The sequence below is a fragment of the Lacerta agilis genome, chromosome 2 (assembly GCF_009819535.1).
Source record: "Lacerta agilis isolate rLacAgi1 chromosome 2, rLacAgi1.pri, whole genome shotgun sequence".
Taxonomy (NCBI): domain Eukaryota; kingdom Metazoa; phylum Chordata; class Lepidosauria; order Squamata; family Lacertidae; genus Lacerta; species Lacerta agilis.
The window spans coordinates 101,961,590-101,989,364 of record NC_046313.1 but is presented as its reverse complement, the minus strand read 5'-3'; the positions used below and the strand labels follow the sequence as shown (position 1 = coordinate 101,989,364).

The window sequence follows — 27,775 nt, the reverse complement described above, 5'->3', positions numbered from 1 at the left end:
CCCCACCTCTCGTAGGTGACTTCCTTAAAAATAACATTCGCTGTAACGTTCAACACATGCAGGGTAGTGTCTTTGCCCTGTGCTGAAAATCTGCTGACAACAAAGCAATGGCCTGCAGTGTTCTGCTGGTGCCCTGCAATTTCACCTCAATCCTGCCAAGCGTGGCTTGCCGTTAATTGCATTTTTGAGCACATCCTTGCCGGCGAGAGCTTCGCAGCATAACGTCAGTCATTTTCTTTTGATTCCTCGGCAGCCGGCCGGCGCTCGCAACTTGGTGCGAGGAAGGAGATAGCCCACCTGTTCCTGCGGCAGGTTTGGCCTTCAGTCCCCACCCACCAGCCTAAGATACTCTTGATTGGCACCTACAGGTTGTTAAAAACAAAATGAAACCCTGCTATGCAAAACGTGAATTTGTTTAGAGCTGAATCGTGGAGAATACGAGAGAGAATTTGTGGGAAATGAATGGCCAAGTGTATAGATGGCTAGTAATATGTCTTATGTGGCACTCTGGGGAATCACTTGTCATGGGCCCCATTTTTCTAGAGCATTGATCAGTGGTTTGCAGCTTCCACCATTCAAATTCCCCACAGCACCCGTAAAATAGTATTGCTCTGGGGGAATTGTGGGAAACTCCTCCCCCTATTTTTTTTTTAACAAAGTAATAATCATAAATAAATAAGAATAAAAATGTGCACCCCACCACCAAGACCATTCCATTGTAACTATCCAGCCTCCCAAATTTTCAGCACCTCTTGCGATGGTTTGACCCCTTTCCGTTTTAACAGTACAAATTCTGCAAACGCCTTCCATACCTCCTCAAAATCATTTCTCCTGCGTATTCCCCTTCTTACCTTAATGACACATGTTAATTTATCATTAATGGCTGGAACTGTGGGAAACTTAAATGGCAGAAGTTGCCGGAGTCTGATCAGAGTGCTACAGATGCCAGTGCCGGTATTATTACTATTATTATTTACAAGCTGTACCTGGCCACGCATTGCAGTGGCTCATTTGGTTCAATGGAAAAGGAAGATAGAAAAGAGAAAGCGCATGTTTGTAATTCTGTGGAGATATTGCCTCCCTCCCCACAGCTTTCCCCGTTGAACTTCCACCTGCCTTCTCCACGTCTTCCCCCCGTTTTTGTCTGCCTCCCCACAGCTTCTCCCGTTGAACTCCCGCCTGCTTTTCGCCTGTCTCCCCACAGCTTCTCCCCTTGAACTCCCGCCTGCCTTTCGCCTGTCTCCCCGCAGCTTCTCCCGTTGAACTCCCGCCTGCCTCCTCTCAGCAGAGAGGCTCCATAGTGTTCCTCCCTCAGAAACGGCTCTTCTCTCAAAACTGCTGCCTCCGCCCCCCGTGCACACGACCAGTGAAATTACCGTGTGGTGTTTTTGCGTCCAGCAGATGGCTCTGTTTTTGCCAAAAATCAAGTTTTTACCTGTCACGGGTGTGACATATATGTAATATATTTACATAAAAACACGTCAGGAATGGAACCCAACATTGTGTCAAAATTTCAAAGCGATCGGTCAAGGACTTTCTGAGATCTTAGATTAGTAATAAACGAACATTTACATTTTTATTTATATAGATTAAGATTTCTAATACCGTCTTTCATCAGAAGATCTCAGGGCAGTTCACAAATAAGCCCAAGGAAGCCCGTCAGTGTAAGAGGCACTTTGGCTTAAAGGCTTGGTCAAACCTGAAGCAGTAGTACTACGGGGGCCTATATTAGTGGGGCAAGGAACCAGGCTGTAAAGATATTTCTGCCTTAGGTACCTTTCGTAAGCTCATACCAAGAACAAACTTAGTTGGTCTCTAAGGTGCTACTGGAAAGAATTTTTTATTTTATTTTGTTTTGAAGGAGGAGGAATGTCTTTAGCAGGGACTGAAAAGGCAGCACAGAAGGTGCCAGTCTTACTATTTGTTGAGAGTGGTGGAGTTTCAAAGGGTATCTGCCACCTTGATTGGCTGGGTATATAAAAGCCGAAAATACCTTTTGAGTCTCATCATTGTACGTAAGACCACGCTCAGGGCAGCTTACAACATGATTGCATCATTGCCAAAAACTAATGTAGTCCTAGGCAATAAGGAAAACACATCAAAAAACTATACCACCAAATTGAACAGTTTCCACATAAGTCATAATAAGATCTAGGGATAAAGGTAAAACGAATTAACACCCATAGCAGCAGCAGCAGCAGCAACAAAAACCCAACGGAAACTCCTAGACAATACCCTGGCCCAAGAAATCTGTTAAGCAGGCTCAGCTTTTGTAGCTGGAGTCAGTCCAGGGCTCCAGGTGGGGGGGAAAGGCTAACGTTGTCCCAAGCCACATAAGGCTTTATGCACCAAAACTAGCACCTTGAACTTAACCTGGTAGCTGATTGGCAGCCTGTGGAATTATTCCAGCGGGGGGGGGGGGGTAATGTGGGAACGCGGTTCCCAATGAGCAGATGAGCCGCTGCATTTTGCGTTAGCTCCAGCTTCCATGTCCGCCTAAAGGGCAGCCCCACATATAGCGCATTGCCGTAACCCAACCACTAGAACTACTTGCAATGGAAAGTTTTCCAAAAGCGCTAACCTTCAGGATATAAACTTGTGTGGTGGGTGCCGAGTTCTGCCATTCTTTACTAGCCCAGCCCATCACCACTAGAATCTGTCTCTCTGTGTGTATGTCTCGCTCTCCACAGCCAAAGTGTGATGCAACTTGGGCGAGAGGGGATGCCCTTTCTAGTCTTTGACCAAAACAGCCATTCTTCATTCCCAAAGTTTGATTGACCCCTGTTGTGTTTGTCTTCTCGCTTTCTTGAGTCACCTCTGAATTGTTAGAGATTGCAAATTGCCTACGTGCAGAAATGCAGCTGTCTATCTCCAAGCAATTAAGCAATTAACTAGTTGGCAGAAAGCCCAGATCTGCTCTCTCTCAGACCCTTAGCAACGACCTGTGATTGGTCAATGAGTTCCTTAAGACTGAGCTCTGTATGAGAGCTTGTTTGTGGTTAGTGTGTGTGCAGGTGTTGGTGTGGAGAAAGTGGTCAGTGTAGAGAGAGAGAGACAGAGAGGAAAGATTTTATGTTTTGTTTCTTTTATTTTGTAAAGTCTGTAAATAGTAACTTATGGATGCTAGTTGCTTCAATAAATACTGTATATAGTTATCCAGTGAGTTGCTGAGTTCCTGCGTTGTGCTCTTCAGTCAATTACACAACAGCCAGAAGCTTCCAGAAAAGTCTGCGTCTAACTCTGCGGTGTCCAGGAATACGTTATACTCCTGACACTAAATCTTAAGAGAATAATACATGGCAGGATTTTAGGGGTGGGGAGGAGGGGGTGGGGGGACACGGACACTGCCTGGTAAACATCCGTGGGGGCTTGAAGACTCCCCTCCCTCCTGACTTGCCGTCTCTGGGATCTTGTCGAGCCAATCCCATGCCAGTTGCCGAAAGTGGGTTAGGACTCTGCAGGCAGCTCGGTGGGGTCGTTCCGAGACCAGCGCATTGTGAAATTTCTGGCCCAGCCACCCCAATTATTGGGGGAGGAAGCTGCTCCTTGGAGGGTAGCGGTTTTCCCTTCCCCTGTCCATTCCAAGGCCCTCCTGTTACTCACATACTGTATCTGTTTTCCGCTGTGAAGAGCTCACGGACTGAGCTTCCCCATTTTTTTGGGGGGGGGGCACTTGCTGAAGTGGGTCGGGACGCAGCAGGGCGTTCATAGACTCTAATCAATGTTTCAGAATGCGCTCCGCTGCTGGGCTGTAACAGTTCTTTACTTTAGGGGGCCCTGAATGCACTGTGTGATTCTGCAGGAACCAAATTCTCCCGAACAATTGAGTAATGAGTCAGAAATTAGAGCCCTGTTTCCTTCTCCTCCCACTGCATCCTGAAGTTTGTTTCTGAATTTCTTTTTGGGTACTTAAAACAAAACAAAACAAAAGTTACGCAAGCATTCCATGCTTTGCTTTAAATCCAAACATCACAACCAAGGAACTTAACTGATGTTGCAGCTGGACCAAGAGTTGCAGCATTGTGTGGCAAAGTAGAATCTACTAAGTAGATTGTCGAACTTGCAGGGTAAATCCTTGCTCGGATATAGGATCATCGAGTCAGGAGGGACCCTGAGGACCATCTAATCCAGCCCCCTTGCAGTGCAGGAAAATGCAGCTGTCCCATATGGGGATCGAACCTGTAACCTTGGCGTCATCAGTATTCCACACTCTAACCAGCTGAGCTATCCAGGCTTGGGCACATCGCTGCACTTCAGCCCAGCTTAATGCAACCTTAAATGCAAAATCCGCTACCGCTACTACTTAACTCTTTGATTACTTTTCTCTCCTTCCCTTTTCTTGAATGTACTTAAGCCCAGCTTCCCTCCATCCCGGGGCTCTCCAAATGGTGTTGGACTCCAGCTCCCATCATCCCTCACTTTTCGGCCGTGTTGACTGGAGCCGATGGGAGCTCTAATCCGAAAGATTTTTAGGGTTACAGTCATGCAAGCCTGACCGAAGTTGCAAAATGCAGGGCTCTACGTGGTTTTGGACAAGGAAAAGGTGGCACAGCGTATTCTTTTAGAGGCAGCACAGGGAAGACAAGAGAAGGCCTGCTTGTGTGCATTCTGGTTCCTGAGCCCCCTGCAGAAACCAGTTATCTTCACTACCACGGAGACCAGAAACTTTTCCATCTTTCAAAATGAAAACGGGGGGGGGGGGCCTTTTCTAGGTCTTGCAGATGCATGTGCCCATCAGAGCCTCTGCCTTGTCCCAAAGTAGCCTTTCCCCCCTTAACGTTTGCATTGTGACCCAGAGAGCATGCAGCCCTCTTTCCCTTGTGATCCCATGGATGAAGATGGTGGTTGTCAATCTCGTTTGGGGTACTTGGCAAGTGGAGAGAGGCTTAACAGAGCCTGCCCTTAAGAACAGAGAGCTTAAGGTGCACATCCTCCCAACAATACAGAGAGGGCTCTATGAGAGCCGCTGCAGAGACATGGTTTCCTGCGAATTAAAGGCGGCTCTGCAGTCTCCCACCTCTTGCTTGCACGCCAGTCCTCCCTAACCTGCCTCTTCGTGGGGGAACAAAATGTAGACACGAAGCGGGTTAGCACAGGTAATAAAATGCGGGTTACGTGTTTCAGGTAACGAGCGTTGAGCAGGATTGCAAAGATGCCCCAATACGCACCCCTTTGTTTCATCTGTTCTCTTTTTCTCTCTCTCTCTCCTCTCTTTCTCATCTGTTGCCCTCCCCTCCCCTGCAGAGCTGGGACCTGGTGCAACAGACACAGAACTACCTGAAGCTCCTGATCTCCATTATTAATGGTGACGGTGAGGTTCTCTTCTTGTTATGGAGAAGGTGGGAAATGCGGGGAGGGTAGCTTTTTGGGGTGGCTTATTTGACTATTTTAGAAAACTATGGTGTGTGTGTGTGTGTGTGTGTGTGTGTTTGAGTGAGAGAGAGAATTTGGCTAGAGGCAGGGGAATTGAGGGTTGGGCTTCTAGACTTAAATATTGTCACCCCCTTCAATAATCTGAGCATGTGAAAAATGTGAGTAGAGAGTGGGGGTGGGGGGTGCCTGCAGAGTGCTGCTTCCTATGCATTTGATCTTACGAAGGGCTCTGTTGCCTCTGGTCTCCCTTGCACAGTGCACCCTGCATGTCTCCCAAGAAAGCTCTCTGTGGCTGAGACTTTTGGACGCAGCCACCCCATATACCCTGCTTTTCAGAGGCCTCTCACTTCGCTTTGCTCGGTGAGATTTGAGGTGCCCTTTTGCGAGCTCTGCCCCTGTAGCCGACTTGCCTCCCGATCTGACACCTCTAGAATCGCTCGTCAGGGCTGAATATACAGGGCAGTTATTTGGCTGAATTTTGCTCATAGTGGACCTGTTTAAATCCGCAGGCCTAACACGGTAATTTTTGGTGGGTGTTTCTGTTGTTTCCTTTCTCCCCCCCCCCCCAGGCTTCATATAGTCCCCTTGTTGCCTGCCTTGCGGAGCCTGTCCCCGGAGAACCCTGTGCCTTGTGCATCTGGCCTGGCATATGCCATCGCATCCCCTGGGGGGCTAGCGGAGCCCTCGGTGCCCCGGGGGGCTTTTCATCCTGAATGCCATGCAAGTAACACAGCCTTTTCCCCTCCCGCCTTTTGCTTTGCCTTCCTGCTGGCTCAGCGCAGATGACAGTGGGCTCCTGATACACTGTATATCCGGCTGGGACAGGACTCCTCTCTTCATCTCCCTCCTGCGCCTCTCCCTGTGGGCTGTGAGTACCAATGGGCATGTTTCCGCAGGCGAGGCAGTTGCTAAGGGGTGCATCCGGGACCTGGGAAGGGTGCGGGGTGGGTGGAGAGGGGGCGGTCACTTTTCATTCGTAACTGGGTCGGCAACAGGGGGGCCTCTGTGGTTCTTGCAGTGATGCTCCCCCCCTTTTCTTCTTCAAATGCACGAATCTGCTAGTAGAAAACACAACGTTCATCATTCCAAATTACATGGGGCGCTTTTTTGCATTGCTGGTACGGTTGGAAGAGGCAGCAGCTTTCAGAACTGAGGACACCTTGCCCCACTATTCGATTGGGGAAGAAGATAGGGGTTTGTGGAACAATTAGGGGACAGAGAGGGCTGGAGGATATGGGACAACTTGAGTTGCACCGAATTAAAACCTTGCACTCCTTGTCTGCTTGAGCCTCCATACAGAGCTAATTCCAGAGGGGCAGGGAAGGAAGTGAGGTCAGGCATTTGCTGGTACCTCCAGACTGGCAAAGGAATCACTGCCAGAGGCAGAGCAAGAAGGCCTGTTTTGTGTGACCTTCATTTTCAGGTGAAGGCCCCTCCGCTGTGGACCCCCGAAATCCTTAAACTTAATATGCTCTCCCATTTTGGTTTCTAGGGTGTGCATAACTGAAACTTTTACTCCTCCCTTCCCTGTGACCTTAGAGGCCATAATCTCTCTCTCTCTCTCTTAACGAAAACTGAATTCCTTGATGTTCTCTGATCCACATCCCTTATTGTTCCTTGCCATTTCTTGTTCCGCAGCAGGAGCAAATTATGTTCGCTCAAGCAAAAGTGCATTGAGTCTTTTGCATTTGCATAATTTTCATTTGCTGATAAAACTTGGATGTCGGGAAATGCAGGGGAAAAAGAGAGGCGACAGGAAGGGCAGAGAAGCAGCCAAAAAAAAGGGGGCTGCCTCTTAAGAACTGTGGGTGTCAAATTTGTCCCATGGTGTTTGTAAAACGTCACGGCTTTCCCCCCCCCCCTCCTATAACACTGAGGACAAGAAGCTTGCTTTTCGAAAACGGCTTTCAATCTGGAGCTCCCCCGTGCTAGATTGCATATGACATTGCTTTGGAGAGGAGAGCTGGCATAGCTTCATTGCATTGACAAGAACCCATTTCTCAGTCATAGGAACACAGTGCTTTGGCTTATAACCTGTTTGGGTCTCTCTTCCGCGCAGCTGCAGGGTGAAATGCAGGACAGAATGTCATTGTCATTTGTGATGTATTCTCAGTCTTTTGTTCCTTAGGATGGGCTGATCCATGCATCCCTGGAACCTGCAGAGATCCTTTATCTGACCGTTGCCTATGACTGGTTCCTCTTTGGGTAAGCATGCTGCATGCTAGAGTTGCCTTGGCTAGAACCGGGGAGGGAACAGTAGGACCAGCTTCAGATTTGATTAATTCAGTTTCATTTGAATTTGAGGGTGGGGGCTCCTTACGCCACACCAGCCATTTGTTTTGCAGGCGAGAGTATAGAGACCCTCGCACACAGTTGCGCCTGTGGTGAGAGCCAGTTGAGAGCCAGTGTGGTGTAGTGGTTAAGAGCGGTGGACTCGTAATCTGGGGAACCAGGTTCGCGTCTCCGCTCCTCCACATGCAGCTGCTGGGTGACCTTGGGCTAGTCACACTTCTTTTAAGTCTCTCAGCCCCACTCACCTCACAGAGTGTTTGTTGTGGGGGAGGAAGGGAAAGGAGAATGTTAGCCGCTTTGAGACTCCTTCGGGTAGTGATAAAGCGGGATATCAAATCCAAACTCTTCTTCCTCTTCTTCTTCTGTGCACCCAGCCTACAGCTGTGAGTGATAATCTGTGTACTGGGGCACTGATCAGAGAAGGGCATCTCTGACGTCCCAAGACCACGCAGATAGAAGCGCAACTTAAAGCTGCCATTGAAAGCTCTGTCCTTCCCAGGTTAGCTTGTGATTACGCGACCAGCCAATGCAGCACTGGCAAATCGGAACCTGTTTGCCAGGGGACCTTCTGTCCAACCTGCTTCACAGCTAGCAGGGGAAGGAAAGCTCAACGCTAAGCCTGTCTCAGGATCCTCCCCTCTTGTGTGAATTCTGGTCATCCTGGATAGTCTGAAGGAACATTGGGTGGGCAATGGAGAAACAGACTTCCAGCCTCTATTCCCTTGCTTGCTCTTGGGTTTGAACGCCACTCGGTTTCCCTCTTTCTCTTGCAGGCACATGCTAGTGGATCGACTCAGCAAAGGGGAGGAGGTGAGCTTCGCTGGCGGGGGCAAGGGGGGCTTCAAAAGAGTGGCAGTGATCTCAGCATCCCATGGCGGACTCTGCCCTGGCAGGGAAGGGGTGGGGGTGAGAGGCATGCAGGTCTTACCTGCACCCAAAATTTTAGCAGGTTGAGCTTAAAAATTTGCATCCTGTGCCACGGGAAGCCAAACAGCTTCCCGTTTCCCATAATGGCCCAGAGCAGAAACCTCCAGCAAGCCTGAAGGCAGTAGGCGTCGAACGGTGCAGCGATCGGGGCGTTTCAGTTTGGAGAAAAAAGGCAAGTAAATTAGACATGATAGCAGCGTAGAGAAAGCGGATAGAGTTTTTTCTCCTTCTGCAATGTAGAGAAAGTGGATAGAAGCTTTTCTCCCTCTCGCATAATCAGTCAAAGCCAGAATTAGCCCCTGAAGCTGCATGGTGGCGATTCAGCGCAGGGGAGGGGGAGGAAGCGCTGCTTTGCCCTGTGCCTTAGTTAAACTGCGGGATACACCACCCCAAGATATAACCATGTCTGCCAACTTGGATGGCTCTGAAAAAAGAGTGTTGGGCAAACTAGTGGTGGATAAGGTTAGGTCTTATCCAAACTGGTCTTGGTCAAACTGCGGGAGGCAGTGGAGGATAGGGGTGCCTGGCGTGCTCTGGTCCATGGGGTCACGAAGAGTCAGACACGACTGAACGACTGAACCACAACAAGGTTAGGTCATAACGAGTACTGGTTGCTGGAGATCACAAACGTGAAAATGCTCGTGGCCTCCATGTCTTGCTTATGGGCTTCCCACAGGTATCTGGTTGGTATCTGGATGCTTGACTGAAATTTGGCTGCATTGGCCACTGAGTGTAAGCGTGGTTGCCTAATCGTCCTTGGATGGCTCTTCCTCTTCAGATAAAACCCCTGCGCCATGATTTGTTCTTTTAAATTCCAGGATGCCAAAGTGATTTGTAACTCTGTGGGTTCCTACACCCACCGGTCACCTTGATTTGGGCACGTGCAACACTTTTCCATAGCCATGTCTCCTCTTTATTAATGTCAGAACCTGTGCATTTGTGTTGTTTTGCCTTCTCACAAGCAGCACTCATTCCTGGCCAGTAGGAGACCCCTGAAAACCAATGAAGTGTTGGCTTATGAGGGGGTCTTGCTAGGCTTGTGTGGTGGCAATGGCCCCCTTCCTGCAGAGATGAGGAAGGCATACAATATGACAGCTGTCATTTACCAAGTGCTGTCACCCCTTGCTCTCTCTTACGCTTTCTCCCCCCTCTCTCTCTCTTGGTTCCAGATTTTCTTTTTCTGCTTCGATTTTCTGAAGCACATCACCTCCGAGGAGTTCTCTGCCGCTAAGCCGCCGAGGTAAGGAGAGCCCACAGTAGGAGCTTCCTGCTACCAAAGGCAGCCTAAAAGAACGGAGAATCTTGTTAGCGCACGCTCTTTCTACTGGGAGATGGGAGACCCAGGTGCCTTGGCCCAATTTCCTTTAATTTATTCTGCGCTCGGAAAGCAGCGAAAACGGGGCCACATCACTTTCTCTGAAGAGTTTTGGGCTGCAAAGTCCTACATAAGAAAAAAAAAAGTGGCCGTGAGTTTGGTCGGCGCATGGGTTGGGTTAACAGGCGAAAGGGCCTCTCCCCTCGTACCAGTTGCTGTTGAAACAGCACTGCAGCTGTGGCAGTAGCATCACACAGGGGCCGCCCCTTGAAGATGGTTCCAGAAGCAGCAAGCAGTGCAGAATTTGGCAGCCAGGTGCCACAAAGCGTAATTGTGTCACCAATCCTTAAAAGAGCTGCCCTGGCTGTATTGTTTCTTACCTGGCCCAATTTAAGGTGTTTACCATACAGCAGGGGACCCAAGTGCGTTGCATGCCAGCCTATGCCTTAGGGTGTGAAAGGAGATATCCTGCTTGCAGTTCCATCAACAGTTGTGGTTTGCTGTGTGACAGGACAGCGCAGGGTCTTCCTTCTCTTAATGCCACCTGGGATGTGGAACTCCCTCCCACTAGAGAGAACAGCTGTTCCCCAGATTACCTGCTTTGTTTGTTTTTTGGATTTCAAATTAAAGACACTCCCCCCCCCCCTAAATTGGCTGGTTTTAAGAATTGTTTTCTTCGGCTCTTAAGATTGCTTGTTTTTTGTTATGTCTTTTTTAATGGTGTGGCTGGTGATCAGCGTTCTGTCTCCAAACGGTGGCCAGCAAGAGACTTCTGGGCAGAGCCCAGTCAGGACAAACTCCTGTTTTTACCGGCCCAACTGTGAGGCAGGGTGAAGCCGCCACCTCGGGCGGCAGAAGCCCCCAACGCCACGCTGGCAGCGGAGAAACATCACCAGCGCCAGTTTCCAGTGAGCTCCCACAAGATCTTGTCAAAGTCTTGCAAGTTCTTGTGGAGATCACACCTCCCCTTGTATTTTTTTTAAAAGCCATATACTTCCAAAAATTGCTTTCTTCCATGGCAGGGCCAAATCCCCTCCTGGTCAGTAGCTGTTTAACCAGTCAAGACCTGGAGGAATGCTGTTTCCAAGTCCGTTTTCCATTGGTGGTTCAGTGGCTTCTGATGACTGTCATGTTTTGTCTCTCCCCACCCTAGAAGGAAGAGCCTGCCACCCGGATTTACTTTGGAAGAGATCTATATGCTGAGTAAGTGTCTCTTGCTGGGTAGAGCAGCAATATTTCACTCACCAGGGGAATATGGGAAAAGCCTTTGAGAGCCATAAAAATGTAAAGGGACCCCTGACCATTAGGTCCAGTCGTGTCCGACTCTGGGGTTGCGGCGCTCATTTCGCATTACTGGCCGAGGGAGCCGGCGTACAGCTTCCGGGTCATGTGGCCAGCATGACAAAGCCGCTTCTGGCGAACCAGAGCAGCACATGGAAACGTCGTTTACCTTCCCACTGGAGTGGTACCTATTTATCTACTTGCACTTTGACGTGCGTTCGAACTGCTATGTTGGCAGGAGCTGGGACCGAGCAACGGGAGCTCACCCTGTCGCGGGGATTCGAACTGCCAACCTTCTGATCAGCAAGCCCTAGGCTCTGTGGTTTAACCCACAGCACCACCCGCATCCCTTGAGAGCCATAGCTCATTGCAGTTTCACAGGAAGGTGGCCAGGTCTTTTTTATTCAGATTCCAGAAAAGATCAGTGTCTGTAGTTCACACAACTGTAACGGAAATCTACTCCAGCTGCTGATTGAAAATGAGGATAACAAACGGGGCATGCAACAAAATGTTGCAGTGCAGAGCACTCCCCACTTTCAGGGTATCTCCCCCTTCTCCCCCTGCTCCTCACCAGTTTTCTATTTCCTTGCAAACAGTCAATCAAGACACACACACACACACCCCGAGCATGCTGAGTCATCACTGGGCTGGGAGTTCCTTCCCATTTCAAGTTTCCCCCTTTTTGTTAGCAAAAAGACTTCTGTTAGTGCAATGGAACTTTCCCTCCTTCCCTGCGTGCCCCCTCCCCTCCCCAAATCTGCTCCCGAGGGACCCCCAGAACTTGTTTTTCTTTTTTGGTGGGGGGACACATGAGGGAAAATTTGATTCCGCAAACGGTGCACATGGGATGACTGCTGGATACAACCATGCATGTTACATAAAGGCCTATGGGATAAATCCTTGAAACCGCTGAGGGACGGGTGTGTGTTGTGAGATAACCAGACAGCTGTAATTGGTGTGTATGTGCTGCCGCAGAGTTGGCAATAATTTGATTTCCTGAGAACTTACCACCCTGATCAAAGCACACACATACACAAACCGCCCAGTCCTCTTAGATTTGAAGACCCAAGAGTATGTGTGCAGTGCCTGCTGAAATTTCAGGATCCAGAGAGGTGGCAGAGTCAGGCCCCATCTGCCCTAGGCGTTTAAAGTGGTATTGTATCACTTTATAAACAGTCATGGCTTCCCCCCAAAGAACCCTGGGAACCCTACAGTTCTCAAGAGTAACCTCAGAAGAGAGATTGATTGTTAAACCACTGTGGGAATCGCCGCTCCAAACAGCTCTCGTGACCCTTAGCAAACTACAATTCCCAGGATTCTTTAGGAAAAGCCACGACTGTTTCAAGTGGTCTGGTACTGTGCAGATGCGGCATAAGATTTCCAGTGATGGTGGCGGGAATTGACTTTCCTGCATAAGTCCTCCTTCCCCCTTGACACTCCCAGCAAAATCAAAGCAGTCATGCAGATGTGCTTAATATGCCTAATCCACTGGGCTGCAGCATTTTCCGGTCAGAGAACTTGGCACTAAATTCTGTGCCCAGAGTATATACATGCCCCTGGCTATAATTCTTACCGGGGGGGGGGGGCGGGGGGAATCTCCCATCACGGGTGAGAAGCGTAAGGTGCTGTTCCCTCCCATTTTGCAGGTGGGTAGCTGTGCTTGGAAAGGGGGGGGGATGTTGTCCTAGGGACCCCCAGCAAGTTTGTCGCTGGGCTGAGATCTGAAAGCAGGTCTGAGTCCGCAGTGCTCTCAGATGGGACTTTGCTGATGGTGGGCAAAGGCCTGCTTGCTTTTGACTAGGATTGTAAAAGACTGCCTGTTTATCTTTTAAAAAAAGAAAAGCTCCGGATTTAGCAGCCGTGACTCCCGCCTCACTATTGGCCCATTTATTACTTGTGACCCACGCAGTGGGTAGGAGAGGAGAGTGGGTGCAAATGGGTCTGCGTCTTCCACCATTGCACTGTATTTATTTCAGCTGCCAGGTTTGTGGGGAATTGCTGATGACTGGGTTGATGAACTACTACTTATTGTTTATCAATTGTAGGGATAGTGCTTACCGTATACACTCGAGTATAAGGCGACCCAAATATAAGCCAAGGCACCTAATTTTTACCACAAAAAACTGAGAAGACTTATTGACTCGAGTATAAGCCTAGGGTGGGAAATGCAGCAGCTACTGGTAAATTTCAAAAATAAAAATAGCAAGGGGGCGTCAACAAGCATGGGTAAGACCAGGGGTCAGCAAGCTTTTTGTGGGGTGGGCCGGTTCACCACACCACAAACCAGCAGAGGGGGCTTCTCTCTCCCCCCCCAGCCCCGCACGCCCCCCTGCCTACCTAGGGTGCTGCCGAGAGGCAGAGGCTGCTTTCAGGCTGCTCGTTCCTCCTCTGCTGACAGCGGCAAAGGCAGAGGAGGAGGAAGGCGCCCGCAGATGAGCGGGAGAGACCTGAGAACACCCGCACTTATACACGAGTATATACGGTAATTGCTGAAGGGGCTGCTTAGATCTTGAGTATAAAACCAAGGACGATGTAAACACACACGCACACTTAAAATACACAAGGAAACAGTTCCATCAGAATATTAAAACGAACTGTCGTGTGAGTTCCCGTGTGGTGGGGATCTCCGTGTGGGGTTTGTTTGTGGGGATGCTGGGTTTGCTACTTTATAGAAGAAAGGTAGTCCGACGTTGCTCTCTTTGTGTTCCAGAGCAGAGGGACCGGGGCAGCCCTACTAGTCTCAGCAGCGACTTCTCTCTCGTGATGGAGAACTCACCTGGGGCTGCAGGGAGCTTCAGCTACGAAGCAGTGGAGCTCATGCCAGCAGGGTCCCAAACACAGGCTGCTTGGTAAGACCGCGTGTGCGTGTATGCATGTGCCTTCAACCGTGGGGCGGCGGGTGCATGGCTTTAGTAAACGTGCGCCACAAAAGCAGCCCGTTACAATAGCTTAGACAGGGTCTAAGGTAGCAGCAGCTACATCCTGGCCTCTCACCCTTCCCAATTTTTGAAGCAGTGACCCTGATGGTACCTTGAGCCATCCTCACCCTCAGTGTGTTGCTGGTCTGGATGAGGTTCCAGCATGCCCCACACTACATCCAGGTGCAAAATTAGGCACGCACATCAACCCAATATTATTGCAGAGGCCCTGGGGAACCCCTTCATTTGGCAGAGGGGTCCTGTCAAGTCAGAAATGGCCTGTCTAGTACCCCATACACACACAGTGCATTCCTCCCACCTAACTGGTTCCTCTCCCAGTACTGAATTAGACAGCCTCTGGGACATCATAGGATCATAGAGTTGGAAGGGACACCCGGAGGGGGGGTCATCCAGTCCAACCCCCTGCAGTGCAAGAATCTCAGCGAAAGCATCCATGAACAGATAGCAACCCTCTCGCTCATAACTGGGAATGTTCTTCAGCCTGGGCATGGGAGACCCTTCCAAGCCAAGGGGCGGGAGGCAGGCAGGCAGGAGTGACTCCACGGATATAGGGTTCTACCACCCCTTCCCCCAACTTGACTGCACAAAACCCACCTCCTAGGGCTAAAGTTGGCCACCCTACATTCCGGAATGCCACACTGTGATCCGCTGGTAGTCGGGCTTGCCAAGGCTCCTTTCTGGGAAACTGGAGAGCCACTGCCTGTCACCGTAGAAGATGCTGAGCTTGATGGGCCAGATGATTAACCAGATGGGCCGAAAGCAGCTTCCTCTGTAGAAAAGGCTCTCAAATCCAGGGGGGAAGCCAGCCCTCCAATTTCATCCAAGCATGACATACAACTTCGCCCCTAGGGTAGGCGGGTGACAGGATCCTTGACAGTGAAGGTCGTTCCACCGGGGGAGGGGGGGCTTGTTCTCCCTTCCCCTCCGTTGGCCTGGACCTTGAAGTCTATGCCAGAGAGGAGCTAGCGGGAGAGGAGAAGCTCTCCCACATGGCGGGAGGGTAGGGAGCCAAAGGCTGGGGATTTCGGAGCCTTGCCCGCGGGCCTGCCCTGCTCAGTTTAATTTTTCTTTCTCCTCCCCAAGCACGTGTGCTAATGATATTTTACAGTGCAATTATTCTGAGCTAAATCTGGGCTGTGCTGAGAGGCATCTGGAAATCCTCTGGGCAACAGTGAACCCTCAGCTTGCTGTTGCATGCCTGGCTTCTTGAAGTGCGGGGGGGAGGAGAGAGGGAGAGAGAGAGAGAGAGAGAGATCTGTTCAGAGCATGGGCAGCCCTCGAAATGGTGGCCCTGCCAAGTCTTCTCAGCACCCCAGTCAAATTGCAGGCGGCACACGGTAGCTGACAGGGAAAACATTGCAGGGAAAGAAGGGCTGGCAGATGCCTCCGCAGGAGCTGGAAGTTGTTCTGGGTTGCCTGGGTTGTGTGCAGGGCTGCCTGGAATTCTGAGCTGAAAGGCAGATTCTGTAGCCAGAGGACTTCTTTGTGTGCACACACCGTCTCTGTATTTCTCAGTTTACAGCATGTGCAAGGATAATCCCGTTCCCGTGAGGGCCGTTGTATGTGTTGGAAGGGAAACTTGGAGGAGTGTCGGGAGGCACCAGCTGGGGAACCCCCCAAGAGAGGAAGGCTCAGAGCCAGGGGATTGGTGGTGAGACAACGACGAGTGGCTAGAGGTAGAAGAGGGAGCAGACTTGGGAGGAGGAGACGCCGGAAGCTGAAGAGGCAACAGGGTTTCATGAGCAGGAGGAAGCTGGGACAGAGAGCAGTGCTGATTCAGAAACTGGAGAGGAGGGAGTCCAGGGGAGAGAGGAGGCCGGCTGCAGAAGAACACAGGGAGTCTCCTCTTGCTGCTGCAACCAGCTCCCCTTCCCTCCCGGTCTCCCAGAACACACAGAGAAATGAAAAGAGCAGAGGAGAGATAGGTTGTGCACAGGCGCAGTCTCTGATTGCTTGGCAAAAACCCTGGAGAGGAGGAGACTTAGGCAGCCGTGGAAAGGCAGGGACTTTGAGAGCCAGTGTGGTGTAGTGGTTAAGAGCGATAGACTCGTAATCTGGTGAACCGTGTTCGCGTCTCCGCTCCTCCACATGCAGCTGCTGGGTGACCTTGGGCTAGTCACACTTCTCTAAAGTCTCTCAGCCCCACTCACCTCACAGAGTGTTTGTTGTGGGGGAGGAAGGGAAAGGAGAATGTTAGCTGCTTTGAGACTCCTTCGGGTAGTGATAAAGCGGGGTATCAAATCCAAACTCCTCCTCCTCCTCCTCGCAGCTGCCTCATTGGGGCAAGACCTACGGGGAAGAGTTGCTGGGATCACCAGGCCTGCGCTGATTTGGTTTCTTTGAATAAAGAGTTAACTTCACTGACATCGTGTTTTTTTTTATCACTGACCTACACCTGACTCCAGCTGCTGACAAGGAGTAAGTTGGTACTCAAAATAGCCCAGGAATCCTAGAGTTGTAAGGGACCTTGGCTTATTCAGTCTCTTCTGACCTGGGACCACCTTTAACCCAGATGTGCATTTGGGAAAAGGGCCGTGGGTCGCTGTCTCCAACATGGTTCCCTCCAGGTGTTGGGACTACAAGTCCCATCATCTCTTGCAGCAGCCATGCTGGCTTGGAACTCAACATCAATTGGAGGGTGCCAGGTTGGAGCAGTTTGGCATAAGACATCGGCCGTGTAGGCGGTTTGGCACAAGCCATGGGAGACTCTTGCCTCCACAGTGTGGTGTAGTGGTTAAGAGCGGTAGACTCGTAATCTGGGGAACTGGGTTCGTGTCTCCACTCCTCCACATGCAGCTGCTGGGTGACCTTGGGCTAGTCACACTTCTTTGAAGTCTCTCAGCCCCACTCACCTCACAGAGTGTTTGTTGTGGGGCAGGAAGGGAAAAGGAGATTGTTAGCCGCTTTGAGACTCCTTAGGGTAGTGATAAAGTGGGATATCAAATCCAAACTCTTCTTCCTCTTCATCCACAATCAGAGGCACCAGTCCTCCTAGATGTCAGCTGCTGGAAACTGCAGGATTGGAGAGAGTGCCTTTGTGCTTGGATCCTGCTTGCAGGTTTCCCACAGGCATCTGGCTGGCCACTGCGAGAACAGGATGCTGGGCTAGATGGCTGGATCCTGCGGGGCTGTTCTTGCGTTCTTGTGTGCAAGGGAGAAAATCGAATCTCTTCCATGCAAGGAAACCCATTTTTAGCTGCCAGTTTTGGGCCTCTCTCTCTCTCTCTCTCTCCCCCGCATGCTCCCCACCACCACCACCACCACAAAAGCTGGGACGGTTGCAGAAGCTGCGGGGAGCCCTGTCCTGTTTTTAAAAGCCTCTCTCTTTTTTTTAATTGCCTCTCTTCTCTGCCTGCCTGCTTGAGTGCCTGTGGCTGTGTTATTAGGCACTTCATTAAGTCGCAGCCTTGTGCCCGCGCACAATGCAGCAATCACAAGGCAAGGGAGCGCATGAAGGCTCTCGGAAGGCCTGGCCCCGCTGCCTTGGCGCTCTGGAGAGTGAGTCGCTCAGGGTCTTGCGAGGAAATCCTGGGGTTTCAGGAGATCCCTTATTAACGTGCACAGCAAGGGGTAATAAGCCAGGCCTCTGATAATCACTCAGCAGGCAGCGAGGGAAACAGAAAGCATCGGGGCAGCAGAGAGAGGGAGAGAAAACGGCTGCGGGAAGGTTCAGGTCTCCCAGCTGCTAAGGGCTGGCTTGCACCAAACCTCCCCTTGAACACGAGCAGCCCTATAGCTCTTCCAGGGCTATGTGTGTGTCTGCAATTGAGAGGGGTGGTTCTTTATTATTATTATTTGTGCAAATCTGGCCATAGCTAAAGGCAACCTGCAGGTGTTCCTGTGATCACAGCAGCTGGGGAGAAGGTGCCGCTATGCAATGGCTGCAGCCCACCTTCCGGATTCACCTAAATGCCACCCTGCTTAATCCTGGCAACGTCTACATTAGACGTGGGAAACCCTTTGTGAGTGCACCCATTTGGGCAAAGAATTCCTGGCACCTCTCCTTGGTAATGGGGAGGTGGCTCCCAGGGCTGCATGGTAACACCTGGGAAAGCAGAACGAGATGGAAGAGAGAGCAATTTTTTTCCACAATTCTGCTCTTAAGCATGTGTCCCCCCCCCATCTTTTTCATCTGCTGAGAACCAGTTCTGCAAAGATTTGTACTTGTTGGGTACTCTTTAGCTTGCTTCCAAAATGTAGCCTGTCCTCAGAATTTTAAGTATTTTTGGAAGGGCTTGAATGAGAGAAGGTGAGGGGACGATGAATATGAGGAGGGGGAAGAGGTTATAAAGTCCTGGGGGTTTTAGGTCGTGCGGGTGATAAATGTCATGGAAATGTTCAGAGTGCAGAAATGGCACCTTTCACACAATGCAAGCTTAGCCCAGTCAAGTTTGGGTCTATCTTGCCCTTCTCAGCGCATGATCCAAGCTTTGCTTCACAATAGCAGATGCTTGGAAATCAAAAGAGTGAATCTCCATAGCAGCAGCAGCAGCAAAGCCCCATTGTCTTGGGAACCTGAATTAAGAACTGCAGAATAGGCAGCTGCTGGAAATGCCTGGGGTCTGGCCCCGAGAGAGCTGCTGTAGTAGCATAGAGACTCAGAGCAGGGGAGGTGAGCTGGAAAGTTTCCTGGTTCAGATCTTGCCCCAAACATAAACTCGCTGTGCTGACTTTGGGCTTATCCTTTTCCTCTTGGGTGTAGCCTTCCCATCTGCGAAATGGGAATAATGGCGACTTTATAGGCTGCTGCATGCAAAGCGCTGTGAATGCTCAAGAGCGCTGTGTAAATGCCCTCTTCAGCAGTCTTTCACCTGATGGCTAAAAAAAATCTTGTAATAAGGCTTTTAGGGTCTGAATAGCTTTAAACTCCTGTTCTGATTGTGATTTGCTGTGTTGCTGGAGGATGATTGTCCCTTTGTATTCTGGGCTTTCTTTCTTTCTCTTTTATGACAGTGTAACTCTATAAGTTCAGTAGATTAACCTATTGTTAGCTACCGTGAGCCATTTCTAACGGAGAGGTGGAATAGAAGTGAGAGATATATATATATATATATATATATATATATATATATATATATATATATACACACACACACATACACACACACACACACATATATATATACATATATATATACATATATATATATATATATAATCTCTTTTTCTTGTTGCATAGATTATTAAAATAATAATAAAATCCACGATTATGGGAATGGGTGGCCCCCTCCAGCTGCTGTTCTCTTTGGAGAGGATGCTGAGCTCCAGTTAATGGTCTGAGCATTTTGAGAGTCCAGGGGAGTACCTTGTAAACCAGGGGTCAGCAAACTTTTTCAGCAGGGGGCCGGTCCACTGTCCCTCAGACCTTGTGGGGGGCCAGACTATATTTTGAAGGGGGGGGGGAATGAACGAATTCCTATGCCCCACAAATAACCCAGAGATGCATTTTAAATAAAAGCACACATTCTACTCATGTAAAAAAAACAGGCAGGCCTCACAAATAACCCAGAGATGCATTTTAAATAAAGACACACATTCTACTCATTTAAAAACACCAGGCAGGCCTCACAAATAACCCAGAGATGCATTTTAAATAAAAGGACACATTCTACTCATGTAAAAACACACTGATTCCTGGACTGTCTGCAGGCCTGATTTAGAAGACGATTGGGGCGCATCCTGCCCCCCCGGGCCTTAGTTTGGGGACCCTTGTTGTAAACCTTTGGCCTGACCTGCCAGGAAGCCTTTTTGGTGGAGAGGGGGTGGGAGCAGTTAGGAGGCAAGGAGGAACCTGCCTTGATGTGTCCTGAACTTCCCCACTCGGCTTGGCACTCGCAGCCCAAGTAGGTGCATTTACTTATTTTTTTTTCTGTACTACTATTTTTTATGTTTTACTTTTTTGCAGGAGGAAAAACTGTGCCTCCTCCCCACAGACAGTCCTGTGGGGTCGGCCGCAACCGTCCGAGGAACGGCTGCCCATCCAGGGAGTGCTCGAAGCGAAGTCCTCCAGCTCCTCCTCTTCCAACCACTCGGAGAACTTCTCAAGGCTGGGGAGCAGTCCTCTGGAAGTGCCCAAGGCCAGGTGAGAGATGGAGTGAGGCTTGTGACACTTTGGAGAGGGGGGGGCAGGTTGCCAAGCAGCGCAAGGCAGGGGCGATGGTCTGCAGGAGCTGCACACGAAGGAAACCCTCCTTTTTCCCTTTTAGAAAAACCAGGCGTTAGGAAGCAACCGATCATGCAAACGTACGCAAATTTCCTTCTCAGGCGGCTGTTTGGGAACTTTTCGCCAAGTGCCGCCGCAAGGAAAAAGCACCCACTGCCCTTCCCCTTGCGGTAAAAATATAATTAAAGTGGCAATTTGCTGTTCTTTAGTTCCACCCGGATTCTGCCACCTGAGATGTCTGCTCCTGCTGCCTCAGTTCTGGGCCCGGTGCCGACTTAGCAGAATGAGGAGAGGAAGAAAAGCACTTGAGGTTTTTTTTTGGGGGGGGGGGGTGGCAGCCCTTTGAGGCTGGAGAGGGTCAAGAAACTTTACTGGGTTGTAATGGCTGTACAAGAAGCAGTACTGGGTCGAGCCAGATATCCCTAGAAAGTTCTGCTTAGCCCTTTTACGGCTTTGTGGATTTCCCACTGTCCACAGTTTTCAGTTTGTCCATGAGCTCTAGAATTTGTAATACTGAAAAAAGAGAGTGGGTTGACGTTTTTGGCGATGTCAGAAGTTCTGCTTCCATGCTTCAGATCATGCGTGTGCCCAGCAAATCCAGGGACACCAGCAAAGCGCCCTGTTTATGTCTGTTTCTAAAGCACCCAGAGGCACTCTGGTACTTTCTCTGCATCGTGCTTTGGAAGGGAATGCTAGAGGACTGTGTTAAAACGTAGGCATGGCTAGGAGGGGGCTGTGCCCATGAATGCTGGAATTGGGGGCTTGGGGAAGGAGGTGCCCTGCCGTCTGTGGGCAAGAGAAGTTGGGCCACCTGAAGGAAGCTTTCTGTATCATGCAAGTAAGGCTCGATGCAAAATTACTGAACAACTGCTCCAGATTTGACTCTGTAAGTGTGTGTCTCTTCTTCCTCTCCTGTGGTGTTGAACAAACCCGTCATAAAGATTTATTTTAAGTGCTTGAGCACGTTTGGGTGGTTAGGGAATCTGGGAAGAAGGCAACAATTGGTTAGTGCCACGTGAAATCGTTTCGGGACTGCAGTGTTTTAAGAACTACATGGTCTCGCTGTTGCTCTGTTGAACTTGAAAAGATGCACAGGTTACCAGCTGACTTATGCTGGAGGTGTGGTCGGCGTTACGTCAGATTTAGTTGTATTTAGCGGAAATGCAAACGAAAAGATTTTTTGGGAATAAATTGCAAGGGAAATCGATCCAATTGTCATTTATGAGTCAACGATGGGCGCCGTGATTTTTTTCTTTTAAACTACAAAGTTGCAACGAAAGAGGGTGAATTTGGTGCTGCATTCGTTAGCCTAGGCATATGTATTAATAGCAAAATATTGGGGGGGGGGAACTGCAGATCCCGTCAGTGAATGGGAAAAAGCAATGTGGTTATTTTAAACATATAAAAGACTCTCTCCTGTCGCTTGAAGCCCTGGAGTGTTACTTCCAACCCTTAAGCCAACCAGAGGCCCCTTGAGTCATTAACCAGGCAAGTCTTGAACTATCTGAAGTGCTTTTCTAAAAATGTCAGGGTATTGATTGCAATAAGAAACTAAAACTGGCTCAGATCAGATGCAGTTCTTGTCAAGGAACATGAGTTTGGATAAAGGCAGAGAGATGGAAAGCACGGAAGATTTAAGAACTATAGGCCTGAACCAAAAAAAAAAAGATCACACAGGCCCTCAATCTGTAGCAAGCAAGGAATTGGTTATACAAACCGAAAGCGCATAGCAAAGAAAACCACTGAAATCCAGAGTGAGATAGTGCTAAATGTTTCAGAATAGTGTTTCAAATTTCGGAAATGCGCTCTGCTCACTTTCTCCCCTACCCCACCCTCGGCTGCAGCCAGAGTTGCTTTGGAGCTGTCTGTTGTTCCGTCCATTGGTGGAAGAGGAGACTTTGCTTGTGCCCCTCTTCCGCTTGAAGAGGAAGGTCACTTGTGCCCGCAGGCAGATAATATCTTTTTGCGATGGCTCCCAATTCAGGAAATTAATGTACTTACAGAAATCTCAAAGCTATCTTTGGCAGCTCTGTAAAGCCTCCCCCCCCCCCCTTTAATTCAGGTGTGCGGTTGGCTGATCTTCCTCCGGCACCGTTTGCGCTTTGTCACTTGTGCAATTGTCTGACTTCGAGATTTTTACCCTTAGGTCTTAATTGTATGTTGCATTTCAAATGAGATGGTGCCGCCAAACCTTGCCTCCCATATCCGCCCTGCCTTGGAGACGATACCTTGGTTTTTTGTCTCTTCCCTGAGTACAGGATGGTATCGTTTCCCCCTGCCGTCCAGTCGCGATGTGGCCCGGCTGTTGCATTTGTTACCCCTGTGTATTTTAAATTGCGGTATTTGCAGAGGCCGCTCTGTTGCCAGCATCATACCAGTTTGGGCAGCGCACTCGGTCGCCTCTCAAGACAGCCGGATCACAACAACGACTAAGGCTAGAACTGACAGGGAATAAACCTGGGGCCCCCTCTGCATGCAAAACTTGCCCTGTGCCTCTGAGCTGTGGTCTCCTCCTCCTCCTCCTTTTGCTCTGGAAAAGGCATGTTCCAGTGTCTTCTGCTTTTGGGGCTGCTTGCCAGGGAGGATCCAGCCCCCCCCTTCTCCCAAAGGGTGATGACATTGTTATGTGTGTGCGTTTGGAGTTACAAGGGTCTTATCCTGGGAGCGTGTGGCTCCTCAGGCCCAGCAGCTCTGCTGTTGCCAATTTATTTTAGGGAGAGCTGCGGGCAAGGTAGTTTCGCTCTTGAAAGTTCCATGCCGGTGCCAGGGCAGCGTTCGGGGCCCTGCCACGCCAGCAGGCTCAGCTGTGCCCCCCCCCTGTATCTTGGATCAGGGGCCGGCACAGAGCCTTGCCAACCCGGAGGAAGGAGATGGCTGCGCGTGGCTTTCAGATCTTCTGGACCCGTGGCCATGGCAACAAAGCACTTAGCGTTTGCCGCAGCGGAGGAAGCGGGCATTCCGGTGGGCCAGCAGCTACCACAATAGGTAACTTAATTGGCTACCTGCCACTTCCCGAACGCGCTGACAGGCAGGAGGCAAGCAGGGGCAAGTCACGCTGAGGCCGCTGGGAGTAGGAGGAGGGCGTGAGAGGAGCACAGCGCATGCTAGCTTGGGAGAAGGAAGGGAAGCCGGGGTGGGGGTTGTTTCTCTTCCCAGAGAGAGAGAGACAGAGAGAGGAGCCTGCCACTGCATGGGCAAACTGGCAGGCCAGGCAGAAGGAAACCCCCGCGGTTGTCTGTCTCCGCAGACTGGATCAGGGAAGCTTAATTGAAGCCAAATAGGCATATTGGTAGTTAAGCTGGCAAGCGCACGCATCCCTGCACTCCCGATTGCCTGAAGCTGTGACTGAGCGGAAGGAAAGGCCGTCGCTCAGTATTGCCCTGTGGGGGTTTGTCTGCTTTCTTAACAACCAGGGCCGAGGGAGCCTCAAGCGCCTGGAGGGTCCGATCAGGCCTTTCCCACCTGCCCCGTGCGAGTGCAGCCAAGGAGCTCGCCTGCTAGGCCACCCGTTTGAGCGAGCGACGTTTCCCGCCCCCTGTCGTCTCAATCTAATCAGCATGTGCCCCATTAGCAAGCGAAATGCGCTGCAGCAACATATTTACCGGCCTGTGCCACATTTTTGTGGGGGAAGCTGTATGTGTGTCGTCGTCCCCACTTCCCCCCCTCTCCCATGGATACTTAACTCTGTTGTGTTAATCTTGCACGTTAAGGTAGCTAATCTCAAAATGTTCTGCAGAAAAGCTGGGGGTGGGGTGGAGCTAGCGAGGAAAGAATCTTGGGAGCTTCAAGCAAACGCTTGGAAGTCAGAATTGGACCTTCTGCACCTTATTATTACGATCGGCTAGGCTGTGCAAAATGGGCCCTGGGGTGCAGAGTCTGTCCCACTGTTGCTGTTTGCCTTGGGAGCATTCCTGGGTGTCCGCAGGCGGCGGGATTAACGCCGTGTAAGATGGCGCGCAGGACAGTAATGTGGCTTAGCAAACTGGCTAAGCCGCGCCTGAATGCGCTTTTGCTAAACCCATTAAACAAAGCTGGCACAATGCGCTCGGATCCGCCGAGGGACTCTGGGTCTGGAGGCAGCTTTGTCGAAATGCGTGAAGCACAGCGGCAACCGCTCCCGGCCGGCGAGCGAGCACCACGGGAAGAGCCGCCGGGGTGGGGCTGAAGCTTCCCACGGAGCTTCGAGACGCTGTGGTTTCTGTGCTTCCTCGTTTCCCTTGTATGTGTGCGAGGCGGTTCCTTAGCCACTGAACCTGCAGTTGAATAATAACAGGGAATGAGGGAGCTAGTTCTCTAGTTCTGCCTTCTGGCAGCTGAACCCGGCCTCTGTTCCTGTGCAGCTATTTTGCAGAGTTAACTAGACCGTTGGGAAGGTTCGGGACCTTTACTAGGGCTCGTTTTAATGCATTACCCTCGGCGTTACTAACTGGTAGATATCTTCGGATCCCAATAGAACAGAGGCTATGTCCTTGCGATCTCAAGGAAATCGAATCTATTAGCCACGTCCTCCTACACTGCACTCTGTATCGAGATTTGAGGAAGGAGTTAATCGAACCCCTGTTAAAAAATCTACCAGGCCGTTCAATTGAAATGCTGACTAGATATTTAATTGAGGACACCAACCCAGAGCGAACTATGACTGTAGCTAAATTTTGCTATCATGCAGCAAGACTGAGACGCGTCATGACATCAACTGACAACAGCGATAAAGCCGTCCACCAAGCCATAGCAGATAATACTTAAATGGAATTATCTCCCATTAAATTTTAGCTTAATTTTAATCTAACATGGGATCTGAAATAGTATTGTTAAAAGACGATATTTAAGAAATATTTATATTATGTACTATCGTTTTATTTTCTCTTTGCTGGTCTATGACCGTAATAAAGTTTTATTATTATTATTATTATTATTATTAAGGTTCGGGACACCTGAAAACAAGAGCTTCTTTATGCAGCGCGTAGTTAGCCTGTGGAACTCCCTCCCACCAGAGACAGCGCTGGGCCCCCAACTTGGTTGGCTTTAAAAAGAGGATTAGACTCATTCGTGGAGGAGAGAGCTGTCGAGGGCTGCTGGGTGTGATGGCTGTGCTCTGTTTCCGCAGATGCTTGCTGGAAAACCACGGGAGGAGTTCTTGTACTTGAGTCCGACTTCCTGGTTTCCCTCCGGCATCTGTCCGGCCACTGTGAGAACGGGACGCTGGACTGGACGGGCCATTGTCCTGGCCCCACGGGCCCTTGAGTTCTTCTATCCCAGCACTTCTCTATGAACAGGGGAAGCCCATGATGTCATCCCGATGATCTGCTGGTTTCCACTGCTTGAGCTTGTGGAGGAAACTGCTGCTGCTGCTGCTGCGGGCTGTGAGCAAATACCCTTCTCGTTGCACGCAAGCGTCCTGGCTCTTGGCCTTAATGGCCCTGTAATTATTACCCTGGGTCAGGCCGGTAAATGCTCTAATGTGACAGCAAACAGGCACGGCTGAACCAGAGTGCTTCTGGCTGCCAAGTGCATCGCTCACTTGCCGGCTGCACTTCTGGGCCCTGCACAAAGATCTCCTGCCATCCAGCTGCTGTTAATAGAGTAATTATTAGCTTTCTGGTCTTTATGGTTAAATATTTATGTCCTGGGAGCGCTCCTTAACGCCATGTCTGCTTTGTGCAGGCAGCTGATTAAAGCAGGCAGGCACAAACAGGCAACTGCCGGCCCAAAGGTGGCGGCAGTCGGTGGGCATAGCTGTCAGCCTTTTCCCTTTTTTTGCAGGAACTTCCCTTATTATAGCATTGGGAAACAGCAGGGAGGGTTGACAGCTATGGTCGGTGGGGGAAGCGCGGTACTAAGCAAGTGAGCAAAAGTTCTGTGCCTGGACGATCCAGATTTCCCCACCACCAAGGAAAGCTGGAATTTGCAGTCTGTGCAACTGCATGGAGGACTGAGTGAATTGCACCAAGGGGATTTTTATTTTTTTTATTTTTTTTGCAAATTTATTCGGCTTAATTTTTCATGCAGAACTTAATTCCGTGTTTGTACTGCAAACCGCCCTGTGATCCTCAGATGAAGAGCAGCACATAAAGTTAATACATAACAACAAATATTTTTTAAAAATTGCTAGGAGCTGGGCATGCACAATGCAATCCACAGAGAACCTCAGAGGGAGCTCTTGAGTTCATAAATTTTGGGCAGTGTTGCTTGCCCACTTTTTTCCAAGTGCACTTTTGCCAGTCCTAAGAATTTAGTTTGGCCAAACTGTGGGAGGCAGTGAAAGATAGGCATGCCTGGCGTGCTCTGGTCCATGGGGTCACGAAGAGTCGGACACGACTGAACGACTGAACAACAACAACAACAAAGAATTTAGTTTCCCCCCCTAAATGAAAGTGGAGGTAAATCTGCCCCTGTTGCCACGTTCTCCTTTTCTGCATTGGGGGTAGTATTATGGTAAAAGGTAAAGGGACCCCTGACAGTTAGGTCTAGTCGCGGACGACTCTGGGGTTGTGGCTCTCATCTCACTTTATTGGCCGAGGGAGCCGGCGTACAGCGTCCGGGTCATGTGGCCGGCATGACTAAGCCGCTTCTGGCGAACCAGAGCAGCGCACGGAAATGCTGTTTACCTTCCCGCCGGAGCGGTACCTATTTATCTACTTGCACTCTGACGTGCTTTCGAACTGCTAGGTGGGCATGGATATGCATATAGCTGATTATATTGGCTGCTTCTACATTGGACAGCCGATCTAAGGAAGGGAACAGGCAAGTGACTAACAAGCTCATTACTGTAAAGAGGTCCACCGACAGGGCAATGGGAACCTTTCAATATCAAGGATCTAATATTGGGTAAATTTCCATTCTTGGTCTACAGATCCCAGCACCCACAACCAGCATGCTCAGCGGTGAGGGAGTTGCAGGCCAACAACCTCTGGAGGGTACCGGGCTGGGGGAGGCTGCTCTAAGCTATGGGGCTGGCCTCAAACCAGGGCTCAACTCTGGAAGGGAAGGCCCAAGCTGTGAAGCATGAAGTTCATGCTGCTGCCATGGAGTGTAGACAGAACTGTGCTTCTACCTGAGAGCTTGCTGAGCTGCTGCCAGTTAGAGCAGCCAATATAGGGTAGAGAGGGGTAAGACATAGTCACGCCTTCACGCGCAGAGCTGATTCAAAAATTAAGCCCAAACTGAACCCTGCACCAAAGCCAGAATTCTGTTCTTAGGCCACCACAGGTTGGTATTTGTGGATTTTAGGTTCTCTCCCACCCCCGTTCCTAGCTGGCTTGAGTGACGGATGTGAAGAAAGAGAAGCCAGAGCTGTCAGAAACCTATATAGCTCTTCCTGGGAGGGAAGGGTGGTGCAGTGGAGAGGAGTGACCTAATTAAATGAAGCCCTTTCTCCGGAGCTGGAGCTGGAGCTTGAAAGAATCTGGGCTGCTTGAAGACCCAGCAGATCTGAACGTGCTTCCTGCTAGAGGAATGGGCAGCAGCAACACTCTCCCCACCTCTTTT

The 27,775-nt window shown here is 50.1% G+C and overlaps 1 protein-coding gene across 3 annotated transcripts in view; it reads left to right on the top strand.

The window, feature by feature from the left end:
* Nucleotides 1-27,775, top strand: part of MTMR14 (myotubularin related protein 14) — a 78,075-nt gene that overhangs the window by 30,694 nt on the left and 19,606 nt on the right. For 2 of the 3 annotated variants that reach the window (XM_033141422.1, XM_033141421.1), the window contains exons 10-17: nucleotides 5,245-5,311; nucleotides 6,156-6,241; nucleotides 7,502-7,578; nucleotides 8,439-8,475; nucleotides 9,762-9,832; nucleotides 11,061-11,110; nucleotides 13,899-14,037; nucleotides 20,033-20,209. In XM_033141422.1, coding sequence (XP_032997313.1) covers nucleotides 5,245-5,311; nucleotides 6,156-6,241; nucleotides 7,502-7,578; nucleotides 8,439-8,475; nucleotides 9,762-9,832; nucleotides 11,061-11,110; nucleotides 13,899-14,037; nucleotides 20,033-20,209 — 704 coding nt within the window. The remainder of the gene's footprint in view (nucleotides 1-5,244; nucleotides 5,312-6,155; nucleotides 6,242-7,501; nucleotides 7,579-8,438; nucleotides 8,476-9,761; nucleotides 9,833-11,060; nucleotides 11,111-13,898; nucleotides 14,038-20,032; nucleotides 20,210-27,775) is intronic. The other variant, XM_033141423.1, reaches the window with a different exon arrangement.